This window comes from Chelonoidis abingdonii, chromosome 6, assembly GCF_003597395.2.
Source record: "Chelonoidis abingdonii isolate Lonesome George chromosome 6, CheloAbing_2.0, whole genome shotgun sequence".
Lineage (NCBI taxonomy): Eukaryota > Metazoa > Chordata > Testudines > Testudinidae > Chelonoidis > Chelonoidis abingdonii.
Window position 1 is genome coordinate 71,764,460 of NC_133774.1, and position 15,492 is coordinate 71,779,951.

A 15,492-nucleotide genomic window follows, 5' to 3' on the forward strand; every position below is an offset into this window, starting at 1 on the left:
TTACTGATGTTCCATTTCTTTGCATTTCTCAAGCAGATATGGATCTTTGATGGTCCTGGAGGTAGTGGCCGTTTGTTGAGGTGCCGTATGGGACATAGTGCTCCTCCAACAAAAATCAGATACCATGGGCAAAATGGACAGCAAATTCTTAGTGCAGGTAGAAATCCTCTGAACTTCTCAAATGTATCCATTTTGTGCCACTCTGTTGTTTAAATACACTTTTCAGCTTATTGGCTAGTGATAAAAGAGAGATGACTAGCAATGTCTTTTGATTTCATTTTGACAGTGCATTGCAAATTACTGTATTTAATCATTTAGGTACATTAAGCATACTGAGTAATTCTTTGGGTGATTGCACATGTGAATTCCTCGCTTGATGTCTACACCTAGCGCGTGGTTGTTTGTAAACTTTCCTTCAGCTGTACCTGTTGGGTGGCTTGTGCTCCTTCTGCTGCCATGCATCATTGTGTAAAGGGCAGAGCAGCTCCTTGTCCTGCTTAGTTTCTTCTGATCACCCGTGACAGTCATCAGAACCCTTGTTCATTACCAGAACAGTTCTTTCTTAGCTTTGTGTATGATGTGTATAGTAGAGGTAGTCTGGTAGTTAGTATAGCTGTAGGATTTTGATGTTTAAAAAAAACCTGGTTTTCCCCTCCGCCTCCCGTTTCAGGGTTCTGCTGATGGCACCAAGGTATGCCGTAGTCACTGTGCTTCTTGCTCAGGGCCTGTGCTAGTGAGCAACTCTCACTATAGTTGCCTGAGGTGCCTGGCTAAAGCAGAGTTAAGACTGGTGCCAGTTTTGCAGGGAGTTCAAGCCTAGAATGAAGAAGCATAGGGAGGCTAGGGTGAAACTTCTGCTGTTGGAGTTGGCAATCAGGCCTCCATAGAAGCCGGCCCAGTCTGACTTGGTGCTGAGTACTGCAGCTTCAGTGAGAAGTGCACCTTCAGCATTACTGGAATCTGGTCACCAATGTCTCTTGGCTGTGCTAAGAAAGAAATATAAGACTTCCAAAGAGGCTCAGAGCAGGGGAAGATCTCTACCCTTAAAGTCTGGTAAGAGGGGTTAGAACATATTGAATTGAGTGCATCTGAAACCTAAGCACTCCTCTCCCTAATCAGTGCTCTAGTCAGCACAGTTGGTTTCAGTGCTGCAAAGGGCACCATTGAGCCCGGTGCCAGAAGCGGCGCTGTCAGCTTCATTGTCACCATAAGAAGATACCACCTCAGTGCCAACTGCACTGGAGGTGCTTGAGCAAATTTCTTGCTGCCTCTACCTCTTGGTACTGGTGTCTCCATTGGTATTGGTCTCCCTCAGCACCATTGTCCCATCCCTTACCATCTCCAGCAGGCCAGCCTGTGATACCAAAGTTGCCTACTTCCTAGTCAGTCCATTCGTACCCTCCAAGGGGAACCTTGCAGTGATGATGACTCTCCCTCTATCACCAGGTTCTCAGTACTGGTCCCTGGTATTGACTGGATGAGCCACTTAGAGATGGGATCTTATGTCTCACAAGCCTGAAGCAGGACCTGTCAGTCTCCTCAGGGATCCTCTCTCCCTGCCTACCATTGAGACCCCACAATGGGAGTTGCCAAGAAAATGTGGCTAGGTCACCTGGGGTCTAGCCTGGTACCAGTAGCCATTTTGGGACGCTTTGAGGTTTTCCTAGTTTCCAGATCTCCCCCCTCACTGTGCCTATTCAGTGCCATGAGGGCTGCGCATCTTCTGGGGACAGCCTGTGCATTGGTCTGCTCTGTCTGCAGGATCCGGTTCCAGGACCAGAACCAAACATCAGGAAGATGTAGGAGAGCTTCAGTCTCCTCACTCTTGGCTTTCTCTTCGTCCTATCCAGATGATGTGGTTTCTCTGGATGAATTTAAAGTCTGAGGAGTTGTGAGAGAGTGGCTGCAGATTTGGCCATCAGGTCAGGGAGTCCTCATATAATTTGATTGACATATTATTAACTCTCGGTCCCTCAAAAGAGGTCAAAGAGAAAATACTATGTGCGCACCCAATGTTTCGAGTACCTTTATACCCACCCACCTCTGGGCTCATTAGTCATGGCAGCTAATGAGAGTGAGTGACCAGGACATCAGACTACTGCCCCTAAATCAAAGGACACAAAGAGTGGACTTATTTGGCAGAAAGATTTATTCCATGGAGGGTTTGCAGCTGTGTATTGCTAACCAACAGGCTCTGCTGGGGTGATACAGTTTTAATTTATGGGGCTCCATGTAGAAGTTCAGCAATCTACTTCTGGAGATGGCTAGGCAGGAGTTCTTTTCTCTGGTCAATGAGGGCAAACTAGTCGCAAGAGCATCACTGCAGACTCAGTAGCTAGGACCACAGATTTTGCAGTTGCTAAGTAAAAATTCTCCTGGTTAGTCTTCTGATCTCCCCTATGAAGTCCAGAATATTATTCAGGACTTGCCATTTGAGGATACTTCTTTGTTCTCAGACCAGACGGACAGAGTGTTCCATGGCTTAAGGACTCTAGAGCCACCTTAAAGTCCTTAAGTTTGTACATGGTGCTTTCTGACTGGGGAAAATCTCGACATCAAGAGAGACCGTGATTTACCTGCTCCCCTCCCCCCGAGCCTTGTTTTTTGTGCCATTGTTACATAGCACTGCATGGTCAAACGGCCCTCAGTTCCTTCTCAATCACCTCAGCCTGAGACTGAGCCTTTGTAGTTGTCCATGTTGCTGGGCAGGGAGGGGAAGGGAGGGGCGGCAGGGCTGGCAAGCTCCCTACCTGGCCCTTCCTCCAGGGCTCCCCGGAAGCAGCGACATCCCCCTTGCTCAGCTGCAGGCACCGCTCCCACAACTCCCATTGGTCGTGGGTCCCGGCAAATGGGAGTTGTGAAGCCAGCGCTCTGAACGGAGGCACGGGACAGCGTGAGGCAGGTTTTAGGCAGTACTTACCTGGGGGGGCTCCCCGGAAGCGCCAACATCCCCCGCAGCTACCATTGTCAGCAGTTCCTGGCGAATGGGAGCTGCGAAGCCAGTGCTCTGGGCAGAGACATTGTGCAGAGCTGCCTGGCCATGCCTCCACCTAGCAACTGAGCGAGGGGAATGTCACTGCTTCTGGGGAGCCCCCCAGGTAAGCACCACTCAGAGCCCGCCTCACCCCCTCCTGTGCCCGAGCCCCCTATCCCCTCCCACACCCAAACTCTGCTTCTTCTGGCAGCGGGGTGGCCCAAGATTGCCCCAACAGCTCCACTGCTCCCGAAATAACTTTCTCATGTAATGCCCATCTACAGCCTTGTATGGTCCCCACCCAATGCAGTCTTGCTTTTGTTCATCTCTGCTCCTTTTTATCTTTTCCCCCTGCAGCTGGCAGAGTTGGTTTGGTTGATTTGTGTATTTTAACTGTGTTTTGATGCCTTAGCCTATTTTGGTTTCTTTAAAGGTTAGCTTTTACTCATTTCCTGGGTTTGCAACACTTGTTTTGGGATAACTGTAAACTTGTGGATTTTTTTGGTTTTTGTACATGTAAATTTGTGTTTTTAACCCTAACTCCAAGTTGTTTTGTTTTTGTCTGGGTTTATTGTATATCAAGATTTGGACATAAACTGCTTGACTATTCCTGTGGCATTCTGGTTTATCATAGTTCAAATGTCTGTTTTTTTATTTTTGTGACTTGGGCATAAGCTGATATTGTTATGGATAGGTATTTAGTTTTCTGTTTCTTAATATTCCATCAGGTCAGGATGGAACCTTGCAGTCTTTTTCCACAGTGCATGAAAGGTTCAATAAAAGTTTAGGACACGGTAAGTAGTACAACAAATGTACAAATGATATTTCTACATAATATAGTATTAAAAATGACATGACTTTGTTTTTCCTATTTGTACAAGTACCAAAGCATATCCTGTAGGGCACGGTGAGCTTCAGAGCACATTTTACATACAGCACATGTGACTGAAGTGTCTTTGTGTGGTAGTATAGTTAACACTTTAAATTAAATAGAATTAATTTGCTGACGACTGACTTTTTAGAACTATATCATTCTACTATGGGAAATAATTCCTAGTTTTTTTAATATGAATTATTTTGTATTAGTGGAGTATAGAATAGTAGGCATTTTTACTATTTAATTTTTTTACATATTTAATATTAAACTTTTTGTCTTCCCCTCACCCTTTAGACTGTATCTGTTAAATCTGGCTGTCCACTTCCTCTTCACTTTCCAACAGCACCTCGCAGCTGGTTGAGTGGCTTTCAAGCATTTTTTTTTCCCCTGGTGGAACTACATTTTGGGAGTATGCTGTGTTCCTTATTTAGCCTCTTAACAAATTAATCTTGAAAGTAACTTCTACTGCATCTGAGGAACTTGCTTTTCTACTAATTGAAATTATATAATGGGGTTACAAATGTGCATAGATAAAAATAATTGTAAAAGTGATCATCTGGTGATGTCATAAATTTGTTTTCTGGGGAATTTGTAATACTTGTGATATCTAAGTACATTAATAAGCTAAGCCTTACGACGTCCTGAGAAACGTGAAATAGTATCCAAATTTTACCTAAGAGGAACTGAAGTTCGAAGATTAAGACTTTGCTAAACTCTCACAGGAAATTCAGATTTCTTGACTCCAAGTCTTCCGTGTTAATCGCTAGATTGTATTTTCTATTCCAATATAAAAATAGTATATATCATTTCTGAAAAGATCTAAAATACCTATCACACAGAAACGGCATTTAAAAAAAGTTAGTTGCAGAGTCAAGAGTTCAAAAGTTAGGAAATGCCAGCATTAAGCTTGCCTGTGTAATGTTTGTTTGGTCTCCTTTCGTATATGTATTATGATACATGATCGCATGCTATATTTCTCCACAGTCCCTCTGCCTCATTAAATACACAGAATGGATGGTGCTTACTGGATGAGCTTCTATTCCATATTTTGTTTCCTCCTCATTGAATTTGTGGCTTCGGCCTTATTTACTGCAGACTATTCAAACCCTGCTCTGAAGACAGGAGTGTTAATTTCCTCAGACTTTTCTGTGGTGCTCATCCCTATAGTATCTGAGTGTTTCACAAACCTGAATCAATTTTCATAGCTCCCCTGGGAGGTTAGGAGATGACATTATTCCCTTATAGATGAGGAACTGAGGCACAGAGATAGTGAGATCAAAAGCATCTACCAAGTTTGAGATTCCTAGGCGTGATATTTCAGCACGTATATATTTAAAGCTCAGTTCCCATTGACTTCAGCTACAGCTATGTGTATTGAGCTCCAGGGCCTCAAGTCAGACTCCCAGGAACACCTGAGGAACACACAGTGACCACTTGTGAAAAGTTTGATTTATGAGGCTTGTCCAGTATGATACAGACTCTGTGACAGAGGCAGGGATAGAATCAGTTTTTCCAGGGAAGCATTCAACTGCCTTAATTATGAGAGTGTCTTTTCCTGAAGTTTCCTGCCTCCTTTACTGCACACCTTCCGACTACAGCCACTGCAGCAAAGAGTACAGGAATGCTGAAGAACACATCTTCACTCACTACACAAACCTGATTCATTGCCAGAGCGCTATCTATCTGGTACAATGAATGACAATAGTATGTCATTAAAGACTGTATTCTAATGCATATGCGCACACATGTTGAATTATTTCCTAACTTTCCAGTGCTTGACTCTGCAACCTTTCATATTGTTTTAATGTAGGTTTTTTTGCATGTAATCTACTGGCTTTTTAAAAAAGCAAACTAGAAAAAAAGTAAAAATACTAACACATGAAATCATACTGATCCCTGCATGGTTCAACAACAGGATTTGGACCTTTAGATCAACAGCACAGATCTCTGCCACCAGAATGAATTGAGTAATTGATTATATTGGCTCGTCTACCATTACTAAGGGGTTTAGTGCACACTTTGCCGGTGGGTTTCAGAGATTTGCTGACAGAGGAATATTGAGGCTTGTGACTCTTGGTTCAATTCCAGGTTCTGGAGTGGAGAGTGCAGTAGTAGAGAGCCTTTTGTCCCCGGTCCCCCAGGAAGCCTGATCACACACCCCTCTCCATGGCTCCCAGTTCCAGTTGCTTTTGCTTTCTCTCCTCTTCCCTGCTGCCAGCTTCTTGTCCTAGTATACTTCATCTGTCCTCACCTCTAGTCCAGCTCTTGTTCCCTCTGCATTGGAGTCGGACTGCTACTTCATGCTGTTTGTGGGCTCCAGCACAGAGATCATCAAGAGCACAGGAGAGAGAAGCTCTCTGCTCTTGGTTCCAGTGCCTGCTGCCAAAGAAGCAATTGGAGGGAAAGTCCTGATTCAGCCCTTTTGCCATGGGCTGGAGTGTGCCCAATACAGACTCTCTCTTCTGAGAGTTTAGGTGCCAAACGCTTAAAAGTTGCTTCTGAGCATGTGTGAATTGTTTTTTGTTTTTTCAAAGGCTTATAACTTGGCCAAATTTGAGATTTTACCAGGAACAGCAAAAGGCACATCCCAAACACAAGAATAGTCTGACCCAGTATGGCCAGTGGTCCATCTAGCCCAATATCCTGTCTTCCAACTGTGGCTAGTGCCAGATGTTTCAGTGAGAATGAACAGAACAGGGCAGTTTCTTGAGTGATCCATCCCCTGTCATCCAGTCCCAGCTTCTAGCAACCAGAGGTTTAAGGACATCCAGAGCATAGGATTGTGTCCTTGACACCAGTGCAACAGCCCCCCTGCATGCTAAATTTCAAGTCCTGACTCCAAAGCATGGAGGAACTGGAGCTTCTCAGCAAAATGATTGGAGGAATTTTTTAACATGGGCAAAACAATTTTTTTCCCCTAATCTCAATCTCAGAAATGGCTGAATGGTTTGTGCTGAAACTTTCCCAAACTGTTCCACCAGAGGTAGGCGTTCAGTATTGAAAATCATACCCTGAGCAGTTACTGTGGCAGAATTTAAGCAACTGAAAACAAGGTCTTTATAGTAGGAAGTGCTGGACAACTTTATAAGTAGTGCTATCAGTTTTGTCTATTATGACTTTAATGTTAAAAGTTTCAATTTATACATTTTAGAAATTTTTTTTAAACAAAAGTTTAATGTCTTCTATATTTTTACTGTGAACTTTACATTTAGTAGATTGTCTATACCTTAAGGAAAGTTTGTGGCTACATATATTTTTAACTGACTGAGAGTTGCTGACATTTTTCTGGTATTTTAAAGGTTCTATAAATAAAAAGAAATCAAAAAGGAAAGGTCTTCAGTATGATACAATGGCCCTTCCACCTATTACTGCATTTGCAACAGGTAGGTAATATTTTATGTCATGTGTAGGAGAGAGTCGTCCTTCTGCTCACAGTAACCTGCTTCTTCATTTTTACATTTTTTGTAACATATTCAGAAACTTCTGAATATGTCAGAAGCCCTAATTAATCTTTTTGAGGAGATATTTTAGAATGGTACAGCTTTTCATACAGTGAAGTGTGACTAGGTGGGTAGAAAGGTGGCATTTTTATATAAACTGTTCCCTCTGAGAACTCTCATTAGAGCTTCACACTCAATACGGGTGTCTAAGAGTGAACTGGATTTTACTCTGGCTCATGGCTCATTGGAGATGTTAACTAAATTTTGATTGCAGGATCTTTATTGTTGGTGATACGCAAGTCAGAAACACCTTAACTTTCTTTATATTTTCACGAATGAGTTTATAGGACTAGTCGACAGGGGGACCAGCTGGGAGAGAAATTGCTAGTCTAAGGAAATAGCTATTCGTGATTAACACATGTTCATGACATAGTTAAATTATCTTACTGTTACTAATGTGTGTATCCTGCATTGTCATTAAAATTTTATGTAGATGAATGTATGCAGAGAAATATTTCATTATTTTTTGATAGTGCCTACAATATGATGATTCTCAGACTGGATTTTTTTTGTTTGTCATGTTAATACATTGGAAGGATTTTCTCCGTAAGAGTAAGGCCCCAAAAACTCATCCTCTTGCACCAGAAGCAAAAGCAATTGTGGTTGCAATTTCATTTTAATAATGTCAACACATTAATAGCCTACATATTGTAAAAACAAATGTTCAGTTATAATTTGTGTAATTTTAAAGCTTACATTTTGGTTGTTCATATATTGCAGAGGTCGGCAACCTTTTGGTAGTGGTGTGCCAAGTCTTCATTAATTTAAGGTTTCACATCCCAGTAATACATTTTACATTTACACGGGCCAGCAGCAGGGGGAGTTCCGTTCATCCAGGCAGGCAGGGATCCCGGCTGGTAGCAGAGTGCCACTAAAAATCATTGCATATATTGCATAACACACGCTCCTGGTTTGGCTCTTTCAGTAGTAATTGTTACTCATTGTTGCTATCATTGGGCTATAGTCAATGTCCTTAAGTTCCATAAATTTGTTGACCTAGTTGGCCATTAGTGCAGGTCTTTCAAGAGTGTTAAAATATTTAGAATTCCTCTCATGTAGAATGTGCTCTCGTGGATAAAGTTACTGGAGTGGGAGCCAGGAGACCTGAGATCTATTCCTAGCATAGCTATTGACTTATAATTAATAATAATAATTGGAGATATACCAATCTCCTAGAACTGGAAGGGATCTTGAAGGGTCATTGAGTCCAGCCCCCTGCTTTCACTAGCAGGACCAGTTTTTGCCCCAGATCCCTAAGTAGCTCCCTCAAGGATTGAACTCACAACTCTCGGTTTAGCAGGCCAATGCTCAAACCACTGAGCTATCTCTCCCCCCTACTGTGTGACCTTGGGCAAATCACTCCACATTTCAATACTTCTGTTTCCCTTCCTGTGCATTTTTCTTGTCTATTTAGGTTGTATTGTTTGACTATACTTGTGGTTCATTTTTTAAAAAATGTTTGAGACTAAATAACCAAACTTGGCCAAATTTATTGTTTAGAGACAAAGCAGTACAATGGAAAAAGGAGACATATGTACCCTCCTTTCAGAAGCAGGTTTTTGCAGCATATTCACCTTACGCAGAAGGAGTGCTTCAAAGATAGCATTTCAGATAGTAGTAGTATGACTTGACAAGTTACAAAACTTTTTACACATCACTTAAACTCTAAGTGTAACCTGTTAGTTTGTGCTAGCTTTGTCCTTAGTTCCTCTTACAATTGCCCTTATTTTGTTTTGAATACTACATTCCGGGTGTTAAGTTTAGGCCTTTAATATAGGTTATCAATTTCAATTTTAAGTAGATCTGTTTTTTTAACAAAAGAACTTGTATTTAATTTAAATAAAATTGGAATTTTAATTTTTTTAATATATTTTTATCCACACCGCTGTATCTACTTCCTAACTGAACATGGTATAAAGTATTTATGCATGTTTGGTTTGACAGATTTCCTATTTTTCTATTGCCAAAGCTGACTTCAGTTTTGCAAAGTGTTGTGGGGTGCTTGACATGGGTCAACAGAATTGTGGGAAGAGCATAATACATTCAGCTAACATAACTTCCTAACACCAATACAGATTATATTAATAGCATGCGCATAATACCTATTAATGTGGTGTATACTATGCCCAACATGTATGTATTGGATAACCGCTATAAGCTCTTTGGGGCAGTGGTGGCCTCATACTAGGTGTTTCGCATTAGGGCTTTGATCTCAGTTGGGGCCTCTAGGTGTTACTGCAATAGAGAAAATTAATAATAAAATCAAATTGTTGAACTTTTATATTTTGTTTTTGAGAGAATAGAGGGATGAGATACCTACAGACAATGCACCCGTACCTTGTTAGTGGGCAAAGTGAAAATCTTTATCCTCCAGTGAGTTATAGATTTTTTTTTTATTTTATTTTATTTTTTTTAATATTGCTGGTTAAATTTAAAAGTGCAAACCACTATCGTATTAAACATTTTGGGGGGCTGTATTACAGAAATTTGTGCCTCCAGTTTTCCTGTTCATGTCCAGTCCAGTTAGGTAGAGACAGAAAGTTACTATTTGACTCCACCTACATGGAAATAAGGTGGTAGTCTTGTTCCATTTCCTGGTGAACGCACAAATGACCGCGACAGCTGGCATTAATTGCGTCCTTTGGTAGTCTAAGGCTATGTCTATACTACTGTGGTAAGTCGACCTGAGTTTACGCTACTGTAGCTGGAAAAGTGTAACTTAGGTCGACTAACCGCAGTAGTGTAGACATAGCGTGAATAACATAGCTGGCGTCGATGTAGCTTAGGTCAACTTATGGCGGTGTCTACACCGCACTAGGTCGACTTACCTTAGTCCTCTTGTTCCCTTGAGTACCGGAGTCTACTGGAGAGTGCTCTGCAGTAGATTTCAGTCTCCAGGGCTTTTAACTAGCAGTTTTCAGAAGCATGAATTTCACTTGGCTTTTCTCTTATTTCAGTGTCCAAAGTTGTGCAGACTTACTGTTCAGTTAAGCCTGTAAAAGGGTACAGCAATGTGAATAAAAATCTATTAAAAAAATTAAAATTCAGCTTTTTATTTAATTTAAATGTAGGTTTGTTGTTGTTTAAAAAATAGACCCATTTAAAATTAAATTGAAATTGACAACCTATATTAAGACCTAACTTCTTATATATTATTTAGATTGAAATACAAAAAACAATATAAAGCAGTACATATTTGCTGCTAAGTTTTAAAGACATTGAAACTACTGAACTGGTGGAAGTCACTTGTTAAGTGTCTGGAACCAGAGTTTGTTCAAGTACTAACCAGTTTTTGACAGCAGTAACCTTGTCTGAAGGTGAAAGGAGAATATATTCTTCATTTCGGTTTATTTAACTAGTTCAGTTAAATGGTTCATTCAAAGTTTAAGAAACCAGTTGGAAGTTCAAAAAGCAGGAAAGCTTGGATTGTTTTTTGGTTTTTTTTTCTCTTCAAAGGTCTGAATAAAAACTTGCTGTGAGAGGTTGAAATCCACTAGTTCTAAAATCTTGAAGGATGTAGTGATCAGAAACAATCAGTTCAATTACTTAAATACAACAGATACTTACTTTTGTTTAATAAATCTGTTTTAAATGCAAAATATGTTTTGATAACTTTTTAAAATGTATCCACCCTGGTGTTCATAATGCTCACAAATCTAGATTATAGCTTCCTTATGTGGTTTCGGTTTATTAAAATCTCCAAAAATATTTTTAAAATATTTTTTTAGCAATGTTTACTCTAGCTTTTTTTTTTTCTTTTACCGTAGCCTTTTGACTAGTTAACGAAAACATAAAATTGCAATGGCTTTGTTACATAATGGCTTTTGGAACTAATTTTATAAATTGTAATGTAAGAATTACTCTTACTTCAGAATGTCAGTTTCTAGAGTAACAATTTGGATTGTATTACAGAGATAGCACGTCAGAATGACTGGGATGGGATCATTGCTTGCCATCAAGGTTATATAACTTGTACAACCTGGAACTATCAGAAAACTTCCATGGGAGCGCATAAACTGAAACCAAAAGCATTCAGCAAAAACAAGCCTCTTGATGTATATGCAACAGTAAGTTTGGTTTTGGGGTAATCATATTTCTTCCATATTGTGGCATGGCTACTAATTTGCTATCCAGTTGCACAGAAACTGAATACTTAAAACCTAGAAGCATTTGGTAAAGATCTAAATAAGTAGAATTTTGCAAGGCTTATCAACTACATTGGGGTTAATTTTTCTTTTTTGTAAGTGGATAAAATAATAAAGTAAGTGCTGACTATTTCAGTCTTATTTATCTTGAAACTCCAAGTCATCTAAAATAGTGTCCTGAATCAGAAATAGGTGGGGGAAGAAAACAAATTTTTTTTTATGAGCTCCAATTATTTGAAGAATTGTAGCTACTCCATAGACATTTAAATAGTCAGGGTGTACCTTTGTTCCTCTCACTTTCATCTTTGTTTATGGTGGGAGAGAAGATTTTGTGCCTGGGCTGGTAAACTGTCATGACAGTTTTGTAAGGGTATTTTAAGCAATATTTTCTCAAGATTAACACCTTTTGAAAATGATAGGTACAGTAACTCCTTGCTTAACGTAGTTGTTCCTGAAAAATGTGACTTTAAGCGAAACGATGTTAAGTGAATCCTGTTTCCCCATAAAAATTAATGTAAATGGGGGAGGGTTAGGTTCCAGGGAAACTTTTTTCACCAGACAAAAAACTATATATTCTATAGCTTTATCCACACAGTATATGTTTTAAGCAATTTAATACTGTTCACAGCTATGATGATGGTGAAGCTTGGTTGAGGTGGTAAAGTAAGAAAGTGGAAGAGGGAGGGATATTTCCCAGGGAATGCCTTGCTGCTAAGTGATGAACTAGCAGTGGGCTGAGCCCTCAAGAGTTAACACGTTGTTAATGTAACCGCTCACACAAGGAAACGCGATCACGAGGGTGGGGAGACAGCATAGCAGACAGAGACAGACATGCACCTTTTATATGGGAGAGAGAGATGCACACTGCTCCTTTAAGTAAGCTGACCCACTCTTAAGTGCATTGTCTTTTTAAGTGGATCAGGAAGTTGAGACAACAGATGCTGCCCGAAGCTCGCTCTCTCTCTCTCTGTCCGTGTCCCCTCCCTGCTTGAAATGGAGAAGGGGTAAGTAGGGTGCAGGAGCAGGGGGGAGGGGGACACCCTGACATTAGCCCTCTCCCCCTTCCCCCCTGCAGAGCAAGCAGGAGTTTCTGGGAGCAGCTCCAAGGCAGAGGGCAGGAGCAGCACATGGCAGTGGGGGATAGGGACAGCTGAACTGCCGATTGATAGCCTGCTGGGCAGCTGCAGCACAGGGGACTTAGGGAAGCGGGGAGCTGATAAGGGGGCTGTCGGTCCACCCCAGTTCCAAGCCCCCTCCCCCTCCCACTCCCCCCAGCTAGCTGCAACCGGCTGCTCTTCCTGCAAGCAGTGGACAAAGCAGGTATCTGCCAATCGACGTTAGAAGGGAGCATCGTACAACTTTAAATGAGTGTGTTCCCTAATTGATCAGCAACGTAACAATGAAACAACATTAACCAGGATGACTTTAAGTGAGGAGTTACTGTATATTTCTAAGTTGCATGCAAAAAAGTACATTAAAAGAATGTTAAGGGCGCAAAGTCTATCACTCAAAAGTTGGGAAATGCCAGATTTAGGATTGCACATGTAACCTTAATTCTGCCTCCTTGGTATTCAACCTGTGCACTGAATAAGTACATGTACTAAGTCTGGTTGGAGGGAGCACTTCTCAGTGCTCTCTAGTCTGAACCCATAGGAGTTGGGGAAGCTTCTTCACTATGTGGTGCCCCCAGATGAGGGAAAGTGAGGCTGGTGTTGTGTGCCTGGTCCAGAGAAAAGTGTGATTGGGGAGTAGAAATGGGACCCCCCCCCTTTACTCCTCTTGTCTCCGCTACTTTGGCAGCTCCCAGATGTTCCAGTGTGGTAGGTGTTGGGGAGTGTAGCTGTTGCTTGGCTAGAAGCATAAACCAGCCTTAGAAACTGCACATTAAATGTTGGCTTCCTGTCAAAACAATTTCCTGAGGAACCCAAGTGAGAGAAGGAAAATGGTGACTCTTTCTTAAAACAATTTATATCATGGCTACATCTGAGTGGAATTTCAGGGGACAAAGAAAAGACCCTTCTCTAGTTAAGGGCATTCTCCCTGCCGAATTTCAAAGGTCTGCTGCAAACTATGGAAGTGTGAGGGCGTCTCAAAGAAAAGATCTTAATCCTTTATAATGGAAAAAGGCAGCCTAAACATAGACATTGCTGCTACTCCTTCTATAATGACTTCCCTAAACTTAGTTCAGAATACATTTTTTATTTTCTGTTATGTTTTCTCTTACGCAATATCACTGATCTCTGCCCACAGTTAGTTCTTTTCTATTTGGTAACAGGAATTGATGGTAGTTTGAGGTAAGTGCATATAATAGTTCTGTCATCAAGAATAGCAACCAAAATACAGAGTGCTTAGTACAAATGAGTGTGAAATCTTTTCCAACTGAGCAAGTAAATATATTGCTAAGCAGCTATATTAGGCTTCTTTAGACATGGATAATTTAGACAAGAGAATTCTTTGTATATATTGAAGGGGGTAATCAGTGGTACATCAGGAAGTTTCCAAGTTATCCCATTATAGGAAAATAACTAGCTAACTATATGGAATTTGGTGGTGGGTATAACTATTAGATTGAATTGTGGGTCTTGGATTGTTTCAGTTCACACACATGTATCCAGACCCTTCTTTGTGATGTCCCTTCCTTCTTAAACTCTTGGTTGAAAGATCTAAAATGTAAACTCTCATCTCTTTTCTGCATGCATCATAGTTGATTGTTTTCAGATACTGTTACTCCATTTCTAGCACCAAACTACGGTGGCAGCAGACTTTGAAGTTAACTTCCCTCACATGTCCTTTTGTGCAATGAAGGGCTAATCATATAGATTTGGTATTTTAGGTTACACTGATCATATCATATATCCGGCATTAAGATGCATGTGACTGATGATAAATGTTGTTTTACAATTAGTTAGGTGGGTATGAGAATTTCACTAACTTGTTTGTTTGTGTACTCTCATCTTCATTGCGTACTCTTTCTGCCATGTGCTTATTTTTATCATAACTTCTCTCAAGAAAGCAAATATAGCTTTCCATTCTGTGCGGGAGAAGGCAAACCATCATTTATGTTGTTAATGTTAAAACCACAAGAGAATTGTAATACAGAGATTTTGAAGATTTTCCTTTCTCAGTAGGAGATGCTTTGTAACTGCTGTAGATAGATAAGCGTATCTACAATTAAACATTTTTTCTTTGCCAATGAGCTATGTGCTTTACGTTCATGTCTCTTTTTTTTTTTTTTTTTTTTTTTTTTTTTTTTTCCCCTCCCTTCAAAGGTAGTTGACATTACTACATGTGGAAACTTTGCTGTAATTGGGCTTTCAACAGGACATGTGGATTTATACAACATGCAGTCTGGCATTCACCGAGGACGTTATGGAAAAGAAAAAGGTGAACTTTTTTTAATTACACCCTAAGAATAGCTGCAAATCAAAAGACTTTTTTTTATTGTAGTTTCTGGATGGAATGCAGGAATCTTGCTATTGAAGCAACAGATGGTTGTGATTACTCTACAGTTGTCTTCTATTCTTTCTGGGTGAAGGACAACGGCACTCCTGCTACTGTGGATAGTTGTGGACTTGGCATCTATTTAATTTTAAGTAATATAAACTTCATGGTTTTCAAAGGTGTTGGGTATAAAACTCTGGCTTTGATTAGGCTTGTGGCCGTGCACATCATATCCCCCATGACCTGCTCTGTTCTACTTCCGTAGCAGAACACCAAATTCTTGTACATGTCAGTATGCTCCCTGCTTCAAAGAATGTAGGGATAGCATGCATGCCTGCAGATTTGTAACCCAGCCCAGTTCTTTGGGTTTGCTGTTGAATTACTTTCTTGAAAAGTTGTGACTTCCGCTGTGTTGCACCTTTGTTTCAGACAACTGACTTCTGATCTAAACAGACATGTTTCAGTGAGATGTGGTAGTGGGAGCAAGTTACTTTTAGGTTAGATTTGGGGCCCTCAACTTTGGCATCTGGGTTTTAATTAAGATGTTAGTGGAGG

The 15,492-nt window shown here is 40.6% G+C and overlaps 1 protein-coding gene across 2 annotated transcripts in view; it reads left to right on the forward strand.

Moving 5' to 3' along the window:
* Nucleotides 1–15,492, forward strand: part of WDR36 (WD repeat domain 36) — a 61,118-nt gene that overhangs the window by 22,983 nt on the left and 22,643 nt on the right. The window contains exons 9-13 of one of the 2 annotated variants that reach the window (XM_032770079.2): nt 37–157; nt 3,703–3,768; nt 7,151–7,234; nt 11,264–11,418; nt 14,766–14,880. In XM_032770079.2, coding sequence (XP_032625970.1) covers nt 37–157; nt 3,703–3,768; nt 7,151–7,234; nt 11,264–11,418; nt 14,766–14,880 — 541 coding nt within the window. The remainder of the gene's footprint in view (nt 1–36; nt 158–3,702; nt 3,769–7,150; nt 7,235–11,263; nt 11,419–14,765; nt 14,881–15,492) is intronic. The other variant, XM_075067150.1, reaches the window with a different exon arrangement.